The sequence below is a fragment of the Vigna umbellata genome, chromosome 4 (genome assembly GCF_029865625.1).
Source record: "Vigna umbellata cultivar VRB3 chromosome 4, Vumbellata_1.0, whole genome shotgun sequence".
Taxonomy (NCBI): Eukaryota; Viridiplantae; Streptophyta; class Magnoliopsida; order Fabales; family Fabaceae; genus Vigna; species Vigna umbellata.
The window spans coordinates 55,172,145-55,193,116 of record NC_142168.1 but is presented as its reverse complement, the minus strand read 5'-3'; the positions used below and the strand labels follow the sequence as shown (position 1 = coordinate 55,193,116).

The 20,972-nt window shown below is 37.8% G+C and overlaps 1 protein-coding gene across 1 annotated transcript; it reads left to right on the top strand.

Moving 5' to 3' along the window:
• Positions 1–3,919: 3,919 nt before the first annotated feature.
• On the top strand, positions 3,920–9,419 carry LOC148200637 (uncharacterized). The gene is made up of 3 exons (XM_088113012.1): positions 3,920–4,590; positions 4,747–4,862; positions 9,366–9,419. The coding sequence occupies exons 1-3, from the start codon at positions 3,996–3,998 to the stop codon at positions 9,417–9,419; spliced, it is 765 nt and encodes a 254-aa protein (XP_087969138.1). The 5' UTR covers positions 3,920–3,995.
• The last annotated feature ends 11,553 nt before the right edge of the window (positions 9,420–20,972 follow it).

Sequence of the window (20,972 nt, the reverse complement as noted above, 5' to 3'; positions counted from 1 at the left end):
GGACTTGGGCTTTTGTAATCTTTTGTAACTCTAGATTAGTATATAAGGGCTTGCACGTCCTTTAGTTAGGTATCTTTGGCAGAAACGAGGCAAACACTCTCTCTTTCACCCCTTTGAAGGAGGATCTTGGATGCTCAGGCTACCTCTTCCACTTTATTGGGTTTATTCTTTCATACTTTCATTGTTATTCATCTAGGTTCACCATGAATATGGTGAACTAAACCTTGTATGTTTGTTGGGGAATCAATGTAATCTCTTGAAGCTCTCATATATGGATTTGTTGAATACATCTTTGAATTAAGACATATGCTTTCTTTTCATCATTAGTTAGGGTTTTTCCTCTTTGCTCAATGCTTGCATTGTTTAACTCATTCTAATGCATGATTATTGGTTTTGTTGATACGGACACGTACGGGGAAATCTAGATCCGGGGAATTTCTCCCAATATTTTACTGACAACATTATATTGGTTGCCTTAAGCTCCTGCACTCATGAACTAATCATTAGGAATGCTAGGAATTGTATGAACTATTTGATTAGGGAGAAGCCATCTAGAATGGTACATTAGAGAGTGGCATTAACAATGATGATTTGAAAGAGGAATTCCTAAAATATATGAGAGTGGATGAGATGAAATTGACCCCCAACAACATATTCATTCATTTAATCCATTGAAAGTGTTTATCTTATGTCTTTGCCATTGATCAATTCATGCATACATGTTTATTTTCGTCTTGCATATTAAAATTTCAATCATTGTTTTCTTAAGTCTTAGCTAATCAAGAAATCACATAACTAAACTAGGCCGTGAGTCCTTTGGGAAGAACGATACTTGGTCTTACCAAGTTTTATTACTTGAACGATTCGGTCATACTTGCCGATTGTGAAACAAGTTTGTGACATCATATTTTGGTGCTTACAAATTTGTCCATCAGTAGCATTCTAGGTGGTGGTGATCCACAGGATTCTCTGGCTTAGACTGAAAATTTCATTTGAGTGCCTTAAAATGTTTTAAGAGAGAAATCTGGGTGCTGTGAGATTAGCGGCTATTGGCATTTACAAGAGTTCAGTTTCAACTAACCATTTGTTGATTGTTCATTGTGCAGGAAACGAAAATGAGATGATCAGAGTGGAGAGTTGTGACTGTTTAAGAAGTTATTGAAATCAATTTAGTTCATAAAATGTTGATGAATTCAGTGAGATATTAAATGCTTGAATGTGATGGCTGATTTGCTATTGATGCTAATTGTGCTTGTGAATGTTTAAACTGTCATTGCACTCACTTTATTGTCAAACATTGCCTGCTGAATTAATTGATATACTCACTGTTTTGAAAGTGAATTGTTGATTTTATGGTTTAATTGGGCATGTTGAATGTTGATTCTGATTTGATAAGACCTATGGGAACTTGGTAGATGCATAGGATTTTTAAATAATGTACTAATTGTTTTATGAGCATTTCTGGAAGTGCATCAACATTGTTTTAACTGCCAATTTCCACATTACATCATATCACTCTTTGTCCATTGGTTTGATCAGGTTTTGATTAATTTGGAATGATTGTTAATCATTTTGGGTTCAGCTTTGAATTACACCCATTTGCATCTGTGATGAGTCAATATTTTGTTCACTTCACTTAGTTTAGTGTGCTAAAATTAATCAGGGAATTGTGCTTAAATGTCCGGTATTTTTCCGTTTTTGTTAATTGTGCTTAATTTGACCAAAAATTCTTATTTTAATTAATTTGAATTATTTGAGTTAATTATTTGCATTATTAATTACAGGAAAAATTTTGGATAATATTTGGGACATTTGGAGGTGAAAAGGAATGCCACATCAATATACTTTAAGCTAAAAAGAGAAAGGAGGTATGGATTTATTTTTGGGGGTGCACACAGAAAAAGGCTATGAGCTGCCACGGTTCAAAGCACACACACGGATATGAGCTGGAAGGAATGAGGGGCCACCACTCACATTATTTTACATTGGCTTAGTAAAGCTCACGGCCAGGAGGAGTTCCAAAATGAAATGTTAGAGTTTTATTGAATTAGCATTGTTAAAAGAAGAAGCACACAGCAGGCCCACCACACGCACACTTCACGTGTCCAGCATCCAGAGGGCACACGAGAGAGAGCTACCGTGGGAGCCACCACATTTTTTTCTTGGCTGGAACGTGCAACACATACACATGATGGGCCTCACATTTCCAGCACAACAAAGGGGTGTGTCCAGCAAGAAGAAAGCCTCCGCGGTCCTGCTGCCAGCATCTTTGGAGGGGTGCACACACTTGGTCACAGTCCAGCACACTTGGAGCCACGCGTCCAAGAAATTGAAGAAGAAAAGCAGCAGGGAGTGACATCCAGAAAACGGGGAGAGCTTCACGCGTGGGGGTGGCGTCTGGAAATTTGAGGAAGTCCACACGGTCCAGAAGCACACGGAAGAGTCCACCAAGGGCAGCAGCAAGGCTTGGATTCACGCGGAATAGGTCCTGGAAGCTAGAAAAGAAGAGAATGGAGGTGCAGCAAGTCCAGTAGAGGGCAGCGTCTAGAGCGTAGAGAAGCCCAGCAGCAACACGTGGTGATCCAGAGCACAACACACACACTCCACGCCCACGGTCCAGGGCAGCATTCACCTTGATATATTTGGAGGTGTCCAGCCGCTAGGAGGGGGGCTGGACGTGGGAGGAGCCAGCCGCCACTTGCCACTATCTCTCGGTCTCAGTCTTTGGTTTTTAGGCCTTTGTTTTTGAACTTTTCTTTGGCTGGAGACGCTGTTTTGAATGAATGAGAAGAGAGTTTTAATGCTTCATTCTTTTGGCTGATTTTCTCATTGCTATTTTCATTTTAGTTTTGTGCATCTTTTGATTGAGCTTGGGTTCAGCTGCTGTTGCCACATCTACACTCATTTTCGTTTTTTTTTACTTTGTACGCTGTGATGCTGGACTGAGAGCACGGTGGTTTAGTTTATTTTTCTTTGCTTTGCTGGAAAGGAAAGAGTACACGCCGCCACCCACATTTTGGATTCACTTTATTGTGCTGTGTGACTCATTTCATTTTCTTATTCTACTGTTCAAGCATTTATTGTTTTCTTTGTAAGTGTTTTACGGTGATAATTTGGAGAGAAGAAGTTTTATTCATGTGCTTTGGAGAATGGAGTACGTGGAATGTTTCACATGGGAATAGGAGAATGGTTTGATGAATGGAAAAGGTGTCACGGGAATATGGGAAGCACACAGGGGGCACACTGTTCGGGAATGAGTGTTTCTTTCCTTTAGAAAGTGCACGGTGTGATTGAATTTACTTAAAAAAAAAATGTTGATTTATTTTAGGAGAAGTTTTTAGTTTTTACGGGAAGAAGGTGCCACATCCAGAGGAGCTCCAAGGTCTACTTTTATATCATTTTAAATGTTTAATCTTGCACTTAATTTGGTTACAATTTTCATATTGCATACACTTAGGTTTGAATGCTTGCTAATTTTTAAGTGATTTTTGCTTGATTACCATGTTCTCCTTTCATAGTTAATCATCACAAAGTTAATTTTCACTCCTTTAATTTAAAAGTAATGTTAGCTTTAGTGACCAACCGCTTTAATTTTGTGATTGAGACCGTTTTTACGTTTCCGTTTGCATTAGTGTCTTATTTAATTTTATCCGCAACCAAAAACATTTTTCACAAACCCCCCCACTACGTGTTGATCTAAGACTGAACCCAAATTGGTCCTTGAGAGACGACCTAGGAGTCACTTCCTAGTCTATACTGCATTCTTTTATGCACAATTTTTGTTGGGAGGTGCGACCCTCTCATCAAAATGGCGCCGCTGCCGGGGACCAACGGTTCAGTCTTAGGTCTCTTTGTTGTGTTTGTGTGTGTTGTGTTTTGTCTTGTCTTGTGTTGTGATGTGATGTGATGTGATGTTCTGTTTTGTGTGTGCGTGTTGCATGTATAAATGTGTTGTGTTTTATTTGTTTCGTAATTTTTAGTATTTTTATTTTTCCATGTCTACTTATTCTGGTTTTGTGAATAGTGCTTATTCTGCCGATACTTATGATTCTTCTTCTGCATGGTACTCTAATTATTCTGCTGATTTCTATAAGGAGAACAATATTGCGCATCCTCTGGTGAGGGGCGTACATGATGATGTTGCCCAGTCTTTATCAGATTTTGAAAGCAAGTTGGAAGGAAAGATTGACTCTCTTGCGAAGTTGGTGACACAGTTCACTACCAACCAGAGATCTGCATCTCCATCTGCATTTGTTGCACGACTATGTGCTATTTGTCCTTCTAGTGACCACTATACAGATGCATGTCCTTCTTTGCAACACCATGCTGCCTTTGATGCACCTCAGGCTTATGCTACAAACATCTACAACAACAGGCAACAAAAACAGCAGCAACAACAACAGATGCAATTTTATGATGCTCCTGCTCAAATAGCTCCTCAGCCTTCTACTTTTAAACCTACATTGAAGGAGTTATTAGAGCAGATGACCATGCAAAATCTTCTGTTCAAGAAAGATTTAATGGAGTTTCAGCAGGAAACAGAAGTTGTCATTCAGAGTTTGAATGATCAGATAGGGCAGACAGCTACTCAGCTCAATCAGGAACAGCCTCATGATTTAGAGGAATCATCATTTCAGACTGTTCAGATTCCTGATGATGATAGTGTCGTCCACATAGGAGATGGGGAACAAAATTATGAGTTTACTACTACGCCATCTACTTTCCCATCATCCTATGTCCCTACTTTTGCACCTGAGGAGAGTGATGAGTATTTTGAGGAGCAGGCAGAAATAAGCAGTAAACCTGAACCAAGTAGACCACCTTCATCTTCCCACACTTTAGCAATCTTCAAGGAAGAGGAGGTAAGCATACCTCAGTTTGATTATGTTGATGATTATGTTGTTGAGAGGTATGCTGATGATTGTATTGTTGTTGAGTCTGATTTTAATTTTCCCTTTATGCATGATGAGAACCAATTTTTGATGTCGCATCCGAATGTTTATTCTCCATGCATTGGACATGAATCTGAGTCTGTCGTTGATATTGCTTGTGATTTTGAAATTGATTCATGTTTTGAGGATGTATCTGAGGTTCAGCCTGTTACACTAGGATTGGGTGTTATACCCCTGCATGAAATTTCTGTAGAGCCACATTGCACTAACCCTATTGCAGGAGGTACAAATGAATTTGATCAACAAACACCCACAGTGGACAACAAAGGTGCTCACAATGACAAAAGCTTCAAGATCAATAAGCACCTGTTGAACCCGTTCATCAACAATCACTTCTTCTTAGATCCAGCTGTGGAAGACATTTCCCTGCTTGATCAAATATGGAGGATGAAGCAATTTTTCCTCAAAACTCCCTGGCTGGGTCCACTGGTGGAAGACATCTCCCTGCAAGTCCAAAATTGGCAACTGCCACCATGATCAGGGGAGTTTTCCTTTTCTCTTCTCCTCCCTTTCCCTACTTTTATTGCACTTGTCCATGATCTGTTCACTGTTTTGATTTTCGATCTTATGCTTATGACACATTGAGGACACTGTGTAGTTTAAGTGTGGTCTATTGGGGGAGATTCTGATTTTTTCTGTTAGTTTTTGTTTTCTTGGTTAAATTTTTTCTTTTCTAGGTTATTTTTTTTTTCGTGTCTTCTATATAATTTTACATGTTTCTCTTGATTTCTGGACTTTGTTTAGGTTGTAGATGTGTCTTTCACTTCATTGATACTCTGATTTGTTTGAAATCCTTGCTTTTCTCTACTTGGAAGATGATCATGATGTTTGAGAGTTGAATTGATTGTGACACAAATGCCCTGTGTGAGAATTTGAGCCACTTTATGTTCTTTCTTGTGTGGGATATGTCTCTTGATTGCTTGCACATATGCCTTGGCTTGACTCTTGTTGATAACTCTTGATTGATATGCATGTTTGGAAGTGATAAAGGCATTTTTGTTCTTGAGCCTCTCTAGCCAAATAAGCTTACCTTTCTCTGATTCTTTGAAAACCCTTTTTGAGCCTATACTTTCCCCATTTCTTTGTTTTGAAGCTCATACACTAGCCCTAAGTGAAAAACCAATATTACCTTAACCTTAGGGAATTTTGGAGCTTTGGAAGTGTTTTGGGAACAAGTGTGGTCTCTTGGGGGTTTCTAATGAGTTGGCTAGTTGGTTCCTCTTCTTGTTTTGTTTTGGTAAATATATGTGTATCTTGTCTTTTACAGTTTTGTTTTGAAAAGAGAGAAAAGAAAAGAGACAGGATGAAAAAAAAAAAGAAGAGCAGAAAAATAGTGAAAAAAAAAAAAAAAAATTGTGGGTCAATAATTGTGAATAATGGAGTCAAGAAGAGGATGGAATTAGAGGTTGTGGGTGTGTTTGAATGTGTTTACACTTGTTCCCCATTGCTCTTCTGTTCCTTATGGTTTGTAGCTTCTTATCCAGATATACCCTCCCTTGTCCTTGGCCCCATTACAACCATGGAAAGACCTTTTGATTTGAACATGCATATGTTTTGAGTGTTGATATTAGAGTCTTGCCAAGTCTGTTGTTGTTTGCTTTCTTGAGTGCATTGAGTGACATTGATTTACCTTAAACACTTGAGAGAAACACTGATTGTGTGCATCTGTGAGGCTATGTTGCTTTTGATTCATCTCTTGAACTGATTGACTGCTTTCCTTGTACTGAATTGTTTGGATGATTCTTTGAGTATCTGCTTTCTCTGATTCTGAGTTGGAATTGTCTACTTCTTTTCTCTGTCCAGATTTCTTGAGGACTGTGTAATTCTGTTTATGTCCTTGTTGAGTCTTTGTTTTCTGTATGCTGAGTCTGTGTCACCTTCCTAAAAGTCCTTTGAACTGTTCCCTGATCTGCGTCTTGATTTTGCCCAGGAGTGCAAAAGACTAAGTGTGGTCTATTTTGATGAGTCAATATTTTGTTCACTTCACTTAGTTTAGTGTGCTAAAATTAATCAGGGAATTGTGCTTAAATGTCCGGTATTTTTCCGTTTTTGTTAATTGTGCTTAATTTGACCAAAAATTCTTATTTTAATTAATTTGAATTATTTGAGTTAATTATTTGCATTATTAATTACAGGAAAAATTTTGGATAATATTTGGGACATTTGGAGGTGAAAAGGAATGCCACATCAATATACTTTAAGCTAAAAAGAGAAAGGAGGTATGGATTTATTTTTGGGGGTGCACACAGAAAAAGGCTATGAGCTGCCACGGTTCAAAGCACACACACGGATATGAGCTGGAAGGAATGAGGGGCCACCACTCACATTATTTTACATTGGCTTAGTAAAGCTCACGGCCAGGAGGAGTTCCAAAATGAAATGTTAGAGTTTTATTGAATTAGCATTGTTAAAAGAAGAAGCACACAGCAGGCCCACCACACGCACACTTCACGTGTCCAGCATCCAGAGGGCACACGAGAGAGAGCTACCGTGGGAGCCACCACATTTTTTTCTTGGCTGGAACGTGCAACACATACACATGATGGGCCTCACATTTCCAGCACAACAAAGGGGTGTGTCCAGCAAGAAGAAAGCCTCCGCGGTCCTGCTGCCAGCATCTTTGGAGGGGTGCACACACTTGGTCACAGTCCAGCACACTTGGAGCCACGCGTCCAAGAAATTGAAGAAGAAAAGCAGCAGGGAGTGACATCCAGAAAACGGGGAGAGCTTCACGCGTGGGGGTGGCGTCTGGAAATTTGAGGAAGTCCACACGGTCGAGAAGCACACGGAAGAGTCCACCAAGGGCAGCAGCAAGGCTTGGATTCACGCGGAATAGGTCCTGGAAGCTAGAAAAGAAGAGAATGGAGGTGCAGCAAGTCCAGTAGAGGGCAGCGTCTAGAGCGTAGAGAAGCCCAGCAGCAACACGTGGTGATCCAGAGCACAACACACACACTCCACGCCCACGGTCCAGGGCAGCATTCACCTTGATATATTTGGAGGTGTCCAGCCGCTAGGAGGGGGGCTGGACGTGGGAGGAGCCAGCCGCCACTTGCCACTATCTCTCGGTCTCAGTCTTTGGTTTTTAGGCCTTTGTTTTTGAACTTTTCTTTGGCTGGAGACGCTGTTTTGAATGAATGAGAAGAGAGTTTTAATGCTTCATTCTTTTGGCTGATTTTCTCATTGCTATTTTCATTTTAGTTTTGTGCATCTTTTGATTGAGCTTGGGTTCAGCTGCTGTTGCCACATCTACACTCATTTTCGTTTTTTTTTACTTTGTACGCTGTGATGCTGGACTGAGAGCACGGTGGTTTAGTTTATTTTTCTTTGCTTTGCTGGAAAGGAAAGAGTACACGCCGCCACCCACATTTTGGATTCACTTTATTGTGCTGTGTGACTCATTTCATTTTCTTATTCTACTGTTCAAGCATTTATTGTTTTCTTTGTAAGTGTTTTACGGTGATAATTTGGAGAGAAGAAGTTTTATTCATGTGCTTTGGAGAATGGAGTACGTGGAATGTTTCACATGGGAATAGGAGAATGGTTTGATGAATGGAAAAGGTGTCACGGGAATATGGGAAGCACACAGGGGGCACACTGTTCGGGAATGAGTGTTTCTTTCCTTTAGAAAGTGCACGGTGTGATTGAATTTACTTAAAAAAAAAAATGTTGATTTATTTTAGGAGAAGTTTTTAGTTTTTACGGGAAGAAGGTGCCACATCCAGAGGAGCTCCAAGGTCTACTTTTATATCATTTTAAATGTTTAATCTTGCACTTAATTTGGTTACAATTTTCATATTGCATACACTTAGGTTTGAATGCTTGCTAATTTTTAAGTGATTTTTGCTTGATTACCATGTTCTCCTTTCATAGTTAATCATCACAAAGTTAATTTTCACTCCTTTAATTTAAAAGTAATGTTAGCTTTAGTGACCAACCGCTTTAATTTTGTGATTGAGACCGTTTTTACGTTTCCGTTTGCATTAGTGTCTTATTTAATTTTATCCGCAACCAAAAACATTTTTCACAAACCCCCCCACTACGTGTTGATCTAAGACTGAACCCAAATTGGTCCTTGAGAGACGACCTAGGAGTCACTTCCTAGTCTATACTGCATTCTTTTATGCACAATTTTTGTTGGGAGGTGCGACCCTCTCATCAATCTGGTCTAATATCCATGTTTATGTGTATTTTGCTGGAATTAGTGTAATTTCAGTGTGCAGATTTGAACTAAATCAGTGCAGGGATAAAGTGCAAACTAGGAGTGTTGTGTGCAGAGTTGATAAACATTTGGAGTCAAGAATTTTAAGCAGCGGCAGAATCTCAGTAGAGTTTACAGCAAGATAGACCAACCATTTAGTTAGGGGAGTTGTTTAACTTTCTTACCTCTGGATTGCTTAACTGTTTCTGTCTTAGCTGGAAATTGATAGCATTGATGGTTGCTCTGCTGAATTGAGTGTGAATATTTAATTGCAGTTTGTCATTTGGGAGCAAAGGCAATTCTATTCGCTGTCAGGATTAACAAGTGCACCGTGAAGGCCAGAGAATAAAAGGGAAGTTCTTACTGTTATGTGTTTTCATTGTGCAATTTGTTCTAGCTAAGAAAAAAAAAATTTTGATTGCAGATCTGCATTTGCCTTTGTAGGATTGAACTGATCAGGAGATTCAAGAGAGTTGATTCCAGCAACAACAAAATTGAGCAAAAGTGTAGTTGGAGCAGGCTAGCAACCATCTGAACTAAAGGGAGTTTCTTTTATCTCAAACTGTTCTGATATGCTTAAATTGTTTAGTATGGCCTGCAATCGTTAGGATTAAAATTGTTTAATTGTTGATTTGGTTGGAATTCAGTTTGTGCAGGAGTTTAATTGAACAGCAGCATAATCTTAGTGGAAAGCTTGGAAAGCTTGTGCAGCCAAGAGAAAGGGAAGTTATTACTACCCTATATACACTTTTGCAATCTGTTTTAACCAAGTGAATACTCATAGCAGTTTTGTGCATGTGTGATTGCAGGATTGGATAAGCTAGTTTCTTGATCTAGGCCGAGAATTGAAAGGAATATTTGGCCTCTGGAAGATTTCGTGCAAGATGAAGAAGTGGTCTAGGACCGCATCATGGTTTTGATTTTTTATTTTCTCTGTATTTGTTTGATTCATCTGAATTGTAATGGGTTTGTCTTAGCCCACTGTTAGTTTTAGCTTTTGTTTTGTAAAAGGGCCTTTTATAAAGTCCAAGTTCTTTGGAAGAGTCCTTGGTGCTCTTTCAAACTCTTGGCAACCTTACTTGCTTTGATTTGTTTAGCATAGCTAGACAGGTGAATGTGTCTTGTTAGCCAAAGCTACAAGCTTCACCATAGGAGTAGACTTTAATATTGACTTCATTTGTGTATCTCGTAGGGGTCATTAGAGTCCGCTATTTTCTTAAGTGTTTTGTTTGTTTGATTTTGTGTTCACGTTTAGGGGTGACTTAGGCTAGAAGAGATTAAACTCTAAGCCTTGTCACATTAGAGTCCGAAGAGTCTCGTCTATTAGTGTTTAATTGTTATGATTGTTTGTGAGTTGTGTCCTTTGATTTTAAAAGTGATTTTAGTTTAAAGGGTAACTAGTAGTAACCTAAGACATTTCTGGCAAGGCAAGACTTGGTACTTAAGCAGTCTTCATGACTCACCTCTCTTACCTGGGACTTGTCTAAGTGTGAATCTTGTATATCTTTTATACTAGAAAAACTTTTAGAAACAAAGATGTCTTGTTATTCATATAGGTCTTCTAGGAATTTTAATTTTGGTAAGCAACTTAGTTACAAAGGCATCAAAAGAGAACATGATAAAGCTAGAAGGAAGTCTTGTTCATCTTATGAATTTGATAGGATTGAAGATGATTTGTATAAACAAGCTAGTGAAAACATTCCATTCTTTGGTGATGATATTGGTGCATTAACATACCTAGCTTGGGAAAAGGAAATTAATGACATGCATTCATTCATGGTGAGAAAAAGTAAATATGAATCCTTCTATTCTAGAGATAATGAATCTTATATTCTTAGTCTTTACACTTCTAGTTTTAAAAAGCATGCAAGAGAGTGGTGGGATGATAGACAATATCATGTTAAGATAGGTAGAAAATATCCCATCTATGATTGGAATGAATTGAAAGCTTGTATGAGAAGAAAGTTTGTGCCTCGAGAAATTGAAAGAAACTTAAAACTTATGAGAGAACTTATTAGAGAAGGTGAGTCATTCATTCAAAATTTAAGTGGATTCTCTCATAGGGAAAGTGAGTTTTTCGAAAAACTTAAGAGGCTATGGGAAGAGACAAGCAAATATAGAATTGAGAGATTAAAAAGAGAGAGAAGAGAGCAAGAGAGAAGAGAGCAAGAGAGAAGAAAAGAGGAAGAAATAGAGAGAAGAGAAAAAGAAAGAAGAGAAGAAGAGAAAAGAAAAGAGCAAGAGAGAAGAGAAGAGGAAGAAAATGAGAGAAGAAAAGAGGAAGAAAAAGAGAGAAGAAAAGAGGAAGAGAGAGAGAGAAGAGACGAGGAAGGAAGAGAAGAAGAGAAAAGAAGAAAGAAAGAAAGAAAAGAAGCACAAAGAAGAGAAAAGGAAGAAGTTGAAAGGATAGAAATGGAAGAAAAGAAAAAAAGAGAGCAACTAAGGGCAACATATCCTCCTACACTAGAAGCTAGAATCTTAAGGGGAGGTTTTCTATCCTCTCACTTTTCTCCATTTATATTTGAATTTTCCAAATTTCACTTTTCTTTCAAAGAATTTGCCACTCAATCTTTCAAAATGTTATCACTTTCAACACATGCAAAGTCACAACTTGGGTTATGGTTACCTTTATGGTTACCAATAACTCAAGATACAAATAAAATTTCAAATGAAGAAAGGTTTCTTTATTATATTAAAATTAAAAATTTCAAAATTAAGAAACCTTCTTCTACACATATTCTTTTATATATCTTATTGGGTCAAAGAAAACTAATTAGAGATATGTTTGATGCTTATTGCAGATGGATATTTGACCTAGGAGGAACCCTTGTGAAGCCAACAAAAATAAGTCTTCAGAAGCACCATCAGATTTGAGGACAAATCCTTTCCAAGGGGGAGGGGATGATAGACGGGGCCCAAGCCCAATTAGTTCAGTATAGGATTTCTTTTACTTTTATTAAAACATGTGTAAAAGGTGCTAGGCATGTGCTAGATAGGAGGGACTTTTAGTCCTATATATAGACATGTCACCACCTCTTGTAAGATACTTTTGAGAATAGTGAAATAAACTTTCTATAGAAAGAACTCCAGAAATTAATTCCTTGAAAGTCAAAGCTAGAGAATCCCAAAGGATCTCCTCTAGCCACCTTCCCTTCACACTATCCATTCTCTCATTTCCCATCATCAATGTCTCACTCATCCGTATACTCACCTCTCCTCCATCCAGCAGATGCACTTGGCACGCGTCAGTACTCCTCGCAGACACATTTCTTCTCATCGCATCATCAACTTTATCAGCCACGTTTTGAGTCTCCTCATCAACGAAGCTTCCGAGAGATTCTTCACTTCAGAATCTCAACTCCTCACGTCTGCCCCAATCTACCGAACCACATATTCATCTCTGTTTCACGACCATTCTCCACCGATTAGATCCTTTCTCACTGACTAAAATCACTTCTCCATCGCTCAAACCGCTTCCGCATCAAACCCTAGGTTTTCAACCAAACAAACCTCGAATCTCTGGTTTGTTCCTCGCTGTTCATCTTCGAATCCAAATACTAGGGTTCTTGACTACGTCTGTTTCTTCCGCTGCTTCCCGGTCTTCATCTCGAGTAAATCCAGATTTCTCGTCGTTTCCGGATTTAGCTCAAGCCGTCAGCTATCAGCTTGGACCGGTTTTCTTTTGTTTTTATGGGCTTGGACTTGTTTTATGTTATTTTTATGCCCTATTTAAGGACTTGAACGTCCTAGGGTTTGTATCTTTGGCTGGAACGAAGAAAACACTCTCTCTTCCACCCCTTTGAAGGAGGATCTTGGATGCTGAGGCTTCCTCTTCACCTTTTTAGGGTTTTATCTTTCATTCTTTCATTGTAATTCATCTAGGTTCACCATGAATATGGTGAACTAAACTCTGTATGTTTGTTGGGGAATCAATGTAATCTTTTGAAGCTCTCATATATGGAATCTGTTTTTACATCTTTTAATTAAGACTTATGCTTTCTTTCATCATTAGTTAGGGTTTTTCCTCTTTGCTTAATGCTTGCATTGTTTAACTCATTCGATGCATGATTATTAGTTTTGTCGATACGGGCGCGTACGGGGAAGTCTAGATCCGGGGAATTTCTCCCAATATCATATTGGTTGTCGTTAAGCTCCTGCACTTATGAACTGATCATTAGGAATGCTAGGAATTGTATGAACTCGTGATTAGGGAGAAGCCTTCTTGAAAGGTACTTTAGAGAGTGGCATTAACAATGATGATTTGAATGTTGAATTCCTAAAATATATGAGAGTGGATAAGATGAAATTGACCCCCAACAACATATTCATACATATATTTCATTGAAAGTGTTTATCTTTTGTTTTTTTTGCCATTGATCAAAACTTCATGCATACATATTTAATTTTCGTCTTTTGCATATAAAATCCAAATATTTTGTCTTTAAGTCTTAGCTAATCAAGAAACCACACAACTAAACTAGGCCGTGAGTCCTTTGGGAAGAACGATACTTGGTCTTACCAAGTTTATTACTTGAACGATTCGGTCACACTTGCCGATTGAAAAACAAGTTTGTGACATCATATTTTGGTGTTCATAAATTTGTCCATCACTGAGCGCCATTTTATTGGGCCTTGGGCCACTTTTTTGTAATTTTTAGGAAGTTATATAAGGTTTTAGCCGAATTAGGGTCAATATCTTTGGACAGAACGAGGCAAAATCACACTTCCTTCACCCCTTGGAGGAGGATTTTGGATGCTCAAGCTCTATTCTTTAACTTCTAGGGTTCTATCTTTCATTTTTTTCATTATTTTTCATCTAGTTTCATCATGTCTATGGTGAACTAAACCTTCATTATTGTTGGGGAATCAATGTAATCCTTTAAAACTTTCATGTATTGAATGGGTTCTTTAATCTATATGCTTATTTCATTAATTGTTAGGGTTTTGCTTCTATATTCTATGCATGCTTTGTTTAACTCATTCGATTCATGATCATTGATGTTATTTGTATGGACACATATAAGTAAATCTAGAACTGAAGAAATTCTGCTAAGACTAATATTGCCTAGACATAGGGATAGGAGGATTGGTTGCCTTTAAGCTTTTATGCGAATGTAATGCATGAATAATTGCTAGGGAGACAAGACATTGTAAACTAGTGATTAAGAGTAGGCTTTTTTCACCAAGACATCGAGTTTAAGGTAAATTAGAAAGTGACATTAACATTAATGAAGAAAGATGAATTGTTGAATACATGACAGTGGATAGGATGAATTGGAAACCCCAACAACATCATCATTCCATAATTTACATCAATCACTTTTGCTTCTTTTGATCCAATTTATCAATACATGCATTCATATTTAATTTTCGGTATTTGCATTTAAACCTACAAGAATTTTTTCACAAGTCTAATTTAATCAACAAATCACATAATTGTTTAGGCCGTGAGTCCTTTGGGAAACGATACTTGGTCCTACCATTTTATTATTACTTAATATGCGAATGTAATGCATGAATAATTGCTAGGGAGACAAGACATTGTAAACTAGTTATTCGGAGTAGGTTTTCTTCACTGAGACATCGGATTTAAGGTAAATTAGAAAGTGACATTAACATTAATGAAGAAAGATGAATTCTTGAATACATGAGAGTGGATAGGATAAATCGGAAACCCCAACAACATCATCATTCCATATTTTACATCAATCTCTTTTGCTTCTTTCAATCCAATTGATTAAACACTTGCATTCATGTTTATTTTCCGCAATTCAAACACAATGATTTCGTTTACAAGTCTAACTTAATCAACAAATCACTGTTAACTCTCGGCAAGTGTAAACGAATCATATCAAGTAATAATAAATGTTAAGACCAAGTATCGTTTCCCAAAGGACTGATCACGGCCTAAACAGTTATGTGATTTTTTGATTAAATTAGACTTGTGAACGAAGTTTTGTAGATTTAAATGCAAATACTAAAAAGTAAATATGAATGCATGTATTGATCAATTGAACAAAAGAAGCAAAACGTGATTGCAATATATGGGATGATAATGTTGTTGGGGGTTTTCAATTCATCCTATCCACTCTCATGTATTCAAGAATTCATCTTCTTCATTAATGTTAACGTCACTTTCTAATTTACCTTAAACCCAATGTCTTGGTGAAGAAAGCCTACTCCTAATTACAAGTTTACAATATCTTGTCTCCCTAGCAATTATTCATGCATTACATTCGCACAGAAGCTTAAAGACAACTAATCCTCCTATCCCTATGTCTAGGCAATATTACTATTGGGAGAATTTCTTCATGTCTAGATTTATCTATATGTGTCCATACAAATAAAATCAATGATCATGCAATTGAATGAGTTAAACAAAGCATGCATAGAGTATAGAAGAAAAACCCTAACAATTAATAAAGAAAGCATATGAATTAAAGAACCAATTCAATACATGGGAGTTTCAAAGAATTACATTGATTCTCCAACAACAGTGAAGGTTTAGTTCACCATAATCATGCTGAAACTAGATAAAAAATAATGAAAGACTGAAAGATAGAACCCTAGAATTTGAAGAGTGGAGCTTGACCATCCAAAATCCTCCTCCAAGGAGTGAAGAAAGTGTGATTTTGCTTCGTTTTGCCAAAAGATACTAACCCTAGGTAGACTAAAATCTTATATAGACTCCTAAAGATTACAGAAAAATGGCCCAAGGCCCATTAAAGTGGCGCTCAGCGGTAAGTGCGGTTCTTCTATTTGACGCTCAGCTGCAGTTTTGCCCCTCAGCGGTGACTGTGGGACTTTAGAGTGCCGCTTAGCGGTAAAAATGGCGTTGAGCGGTACTTGCGGCTTTTCTTTTATGCACTTTTTCTTCTTTTTCTGACTCCAACTTAGTGCTACTTCACTTCTTTCATTCAATTCATCTTAAAACCTGCAAAAACAAGGAAAACCAAGAATAAAACCCATCCAACTCTCTTATTTCCAAAATATAAGCAAAAGCATGATTAAAGGCTAAATTCTAAGTCATAAAGGTTGTCTTTAAGGTCAAAATGAAGTCTAAAATAACAGTTTTTTAACTGTTATCACAACTCCAAACTTAGAACTTTGTTTGTCCTAAAGGAAACAAAATGTAACTTAATCTTCCACCAATCCATACAATGGTTCACCACATTCAAAACTCCTTCTTTCAAGATAAATAACTACTCAAATCAGCTCAACACAAAGAATTCAGTCAAGATGCACACATGCTTTAGTGTTCACATAATCACATAATATTCAACAAATTCTATTCTGATGAATGATCAATCAACTAAGCATAGATGTAAACATGTGCTCATGGAATCTTTCCTCACTAGATAAAGTGTTTCACTCAAACACACAAGTGTATAAGAGGTCACTCCTTCACTCTACTATCACAATGTCACATGAATTAACTTTGCCTTTCATTTAGCCATAATCAAACACATTTACAAGCAAGTATCATCACAAGGACTTTTCTATGGCTTATAATGTGGCTGGGCTAACAAGAAAATTGGTTTTTCTATATGGCTTAGAATTTTGTTTTGAGCTAGCAGGGCATCATGTGTCTGTAATTGGAGGACTCCTTTTTGCATAGGAGCTCCTCTCTCATTGTGTAGCTCATTATCACTAGTAGCCATGTTTTCTATAATCTCTGTTGCTTCCTCTGGAGTTTTCCATTTAATATTGCCTCTTGCTGAGGCGTCCAGCATCGTCTTGGTTTGTGAACCAAGCCCTCCAAGGAAAGTTAAGACTACTTCCTGATCTTCAAAACCATGCGTGGGTGTTTTTCTTAGCAAGCTTTTGTATCTATCCCATGCATGCCCCAGTGATTCTTCCATACCCTACTTAAATGAAGAAATCTCTTGCTTGCCTTTTGTCACCTTTGATTGTGGAAAGTACTTGTTTAAAAACTTTGTTACCACTGCTTCCCACTCTGTGAAACTTTCTTCTGGGAAGGAATTCAACCAAAGCTTAGCATTGCCTCCCAATGAGAAAGGAAACAAGCTAAGTTTGATAGCTTCGTCTGGCACCCCATTAATCTTGACTGTGTTGCAAATCTCATTGAAGGTAGTGAGGTGCTCATATGGGCTTTCATGGGATAACCCATTAAATTGGTTGCTTTTCACCAGTTGAATCAGTGCTGGTTTGACCTCCATATTAGCTGCATTGATGATGGACAAATTTGTAAGCACCAAAATATGATGTCACAAACTTGTTTCACAATCGGCAAGTATGACCGAATCGTTTCAAGTAATAAACTTGGTAAGACCAAGTATCGTTCTCCCAAAGGACTCACGGCCTAGTTTAGTTATGTGATTTGTTGATTAGCTAAGACTTAAGAACACAATAATTGAAGTTTAATATGCAAAGACGAAAATTAAATATGTATGCATGAATTGATCAATGACAAAGACAAAAGATAAACACTTTCAAGGAAATATATGAATGAATATGTTGTTGGGGGTCAATTTCATCTCATCCACTCTCATATATTTTAGGAATTCAACATTCAAATCATCATTGTTAATGCCACTCTCTAATGTACCATTCTAGATGGCTTCTCCCTAATCAAATAGTTCATACAATTCCTAGCATTCCTAATGATTAGTTCATGAGTGCAGGAGCTTAAAGGCAACCAATATAATATTGTCAGTATAATATTGGGAGAAATTCCCCGGATCTAGATTTCCCCGTACGTGTCCGTATCAACAAAACCAATAATCATGCATTAGAATGAGTTAAACAATGCAAGCATTGAGCAAAGAGGAAAAACCCTAACTAATGATGAAAGAAAGCATATGTCTTAATTCAAAGATGTACTCAACAAATCCATATATGAGAGCTTCAAGAGATTACTTTGATTCCCCAACAAACATACAAGGTTTAGTTCACCATATTCATGGTGAACCTAGATGAATAACAATGAAAGTATGAAAGAATAAACCCAATAAAGTGGAAGAGGTAGCCTTAGCATCCAAGATCCTCCTTCAAAGGAGTGAAAGAGAGAGTGTTTGCCTCGTTTCTGCCAAAGATGCCTAACTATAGGACGTGCAAGCCCTTATATACTAATCTAGAGTTACAAAAGATTACAAAAGTCCAAGCCCAAAAAGTGCCGCTCAGCGGTATTTACCGCTCAGCGGTGATTGCGCGTCTTCTTTCTTCCCCTCAGCGGCCATTTTGCCCCTCAGCGGTTCCAACGTCACCTCTTGAGTGCCGCTCAGCGGTAGTTTGCCGCTGAGCGGTGCCTTCGACTTCTCCTTTTTGCACTCTTTCTTGTCTTTTCTAATGTCCTCTCTCTTATTCTTCACTTCTTTCACCAAATTCACCTCAAAACCTGCACAAAAACACTTAAATCAAGCATAAACCTGTCCAGCTCTCTTATTTCTGAAAATATAAACAAAAGGCATGATTTCAAGCTAGTTTCTAAGTCTAAAGGTTGCTTTTAGTATCAACTTTAAGCATGAAAATAACAGTTTTTCAACTGTTATCAATTGACTCTAGGTCTAGCTATACTGTTAAAGTGCTGAGGTCCAGCTATATTGGTGTAGTCAGCAAGAGTTCTTCTAACATTGTTGTTCTCCATATTTTCTGTGCTATTGTTGAGAGGGTCGCACCTCACACAAAAGTTGATTGCAAAATTAATGTAGTATAGTTACTAGGAAGTGACTCCTAGGTCGTCTCTCAAGGACCAAATGTGGGTTCAGTATCAGATCAAACACAAAGTGCGGGGGTTTTGAAAGTGTTTTTGGTTGCGGAAGAACTTAACTTAAAATGGAAATTAAATAAAACTGAATTAAAAAGCGTTGAAGTAAAAGCAAACCGTAAAAACAAAATTAAAACATTAAAACGAAATTAAAACAGTAAAAATAAATCTGGAACAGAAAACGAAAATATAGAAAACGAAAATACTGAAAACAATAAATTGCAAAATATGAAAACAGAATCAGAATTACTGCACCAAAGTTCAGAAAACGAAATTACAGTAAATAATTGAAAGTGAAATAATCAACAGCAGAATAAAAACAACAGCAAAAATTAAACTGTAGAAAAACAGAATACATAAATTAAATTACAGCAGAATTTAAATTACAATAGCAGAAATTAAATTACAGAAGCAAAATAAAAACAGTAACAGACCTGGAAGTTCAGAAAATTAAATCAAACTGAAATTGAATTGAAATTCATTACAGCAAACAAGAAAATAAAATTGGAACCTAGTGTGCACACTGCTCAACTCTCAACCGTAGCCTTCCATTCTAAGTTGCAAACTCCTACTTCCAGCACCTTTGCTGTATTTTCCAGCCTACTGCCCAGCACTCTTTGCATTCTCTCCTCACTACACGGCTGTATTACACTCTCCTACACTACTCTTCATTACATTCTGGTGGAAAACTACACTACACTACTAGAAATCACACTACTGGAATGAGAGCTACTGGAAGAAAAATGGGAGCTATTGGAACTCTGGAAGAGAGCCTCTCCCCAGGCCGTAACCACACTCCGTAACAGCCCCCCTTTTTCCAAGCCAAAACGTGAACTTAAATGTGCCTCCTCCTAGGTTGCAGCTGGGTCCAGGTGCTGGACGTGTGGTGGGCCGTGGTCTCCTCTCTTCGGTGTGTTGCTGTGCTGGAATGATGGACACTGCTGGAACGTGGTGAAGCCCTTCGTGCACCTCCCATTCTCTCCCCGCACCCCTCTAGCTGCTTCCGGATGCCACTGGGCTCCCGTGTGCGTGGACGTGCAACACCTCTTCATGACCTGTTGGATGCGTCACCTTTGCTGGACTGCTACCTTCTGGACCAGCCCGTGACACCATATTCTTCTCCAAGCACCTCCCTCTTTTCAACGCAACATCTGCTGCTGTTTGTGTAGCTTCGTGTGAAGGCTGGACCGTGAGTGCTGCTTTGCTGGACGCTCCCAATATTCAATCCGTCCACCTCTTTTATGCTCCCTGTTGGACGTGTGCTGCAGGCCGTGTGCACCCCTCCAATAACAAGCCAACATTCTCTCTTCACCGTGCACTTACTTCCAATTTTTAGCCAATCCAAACAAAATATTTCATCTTAAGTTTCCACGCATGAACACACAAAATAAATCTTCCAAGTAAATGAATGCTCTTCCAACTATCCCAAAATGTATTTCCAAAATTCTTCCTGTAATCCAAAATGCATTTAATCAGCTCAGAAAACCCAAATTAGCACAATTATAAATTTCCGACCAAATTAAGCAGAATTCGGAAAACGGGGAAATAACAGACAATTAAACACAATTCCCTGGTTTATTTAAGTGCAATAAACTAAATATAATTCAAGAAATAACGACTCATCAGCTATGAATAGAACCTTGTGGTGATGATTGTAGCAGAGTTTCCGGAGGAGGGAAAAGTTCTCTAGATGTTCGGATTCTTCTCCTCCATCTACTCTCGTCTAGACCTTCAAGCAGAGGTTCTGTTGTTTTCTTGCTCCTTGTTCTAATTGCTTCCTGCATCCACAAGAAAACAAAACCCTAGAAAAGATTTGTTAGCCAAAAAGATATAGGAGAAGATATAGATTCAGAAGATAAAAGATTCAGAGGATAAGATAAAATAATATAAAATAAAATAAAATAAAATAAAATCTAATCTAATCAAATAAAATAAAATAAAATAAAATAAAATAAAATAAAAACAGAAAAAATAAAAACAGAAAAATAAAAACAGAAATTCAAAATTAAAGTCAGAGATAATCAATAATCACACAAATTAACCAGTTAAACCACGAGTCCCCGGCAACGGCGCCAAAAACTTGATGGACAAATTT

Bases quoted from the DNA above. Each gene is read 5' to 3' on its own strand.
- LOC148200637 (XM_088113012.1), top strand. From the start codon at position 3,996: ATGTCTACTTATTCTGGTTTTGTGAATAGTGCTTATTCTGCCGATACT. The intron at 4,591-4,746 runs AGCTCAATCAGG...ATGTCCCTACTT, and splicing joins GATAGGGCAGACAGCTACTC to TTGCACCTGAGGAGAGTGAT. The intron at 4,863-9,365 runs GTAAGCATACCT...TTTCTGTCTTAG, and splicing joins CAATCTTCAAGGAAGAGGAG to CTGGAAATTGATAGCATTGA.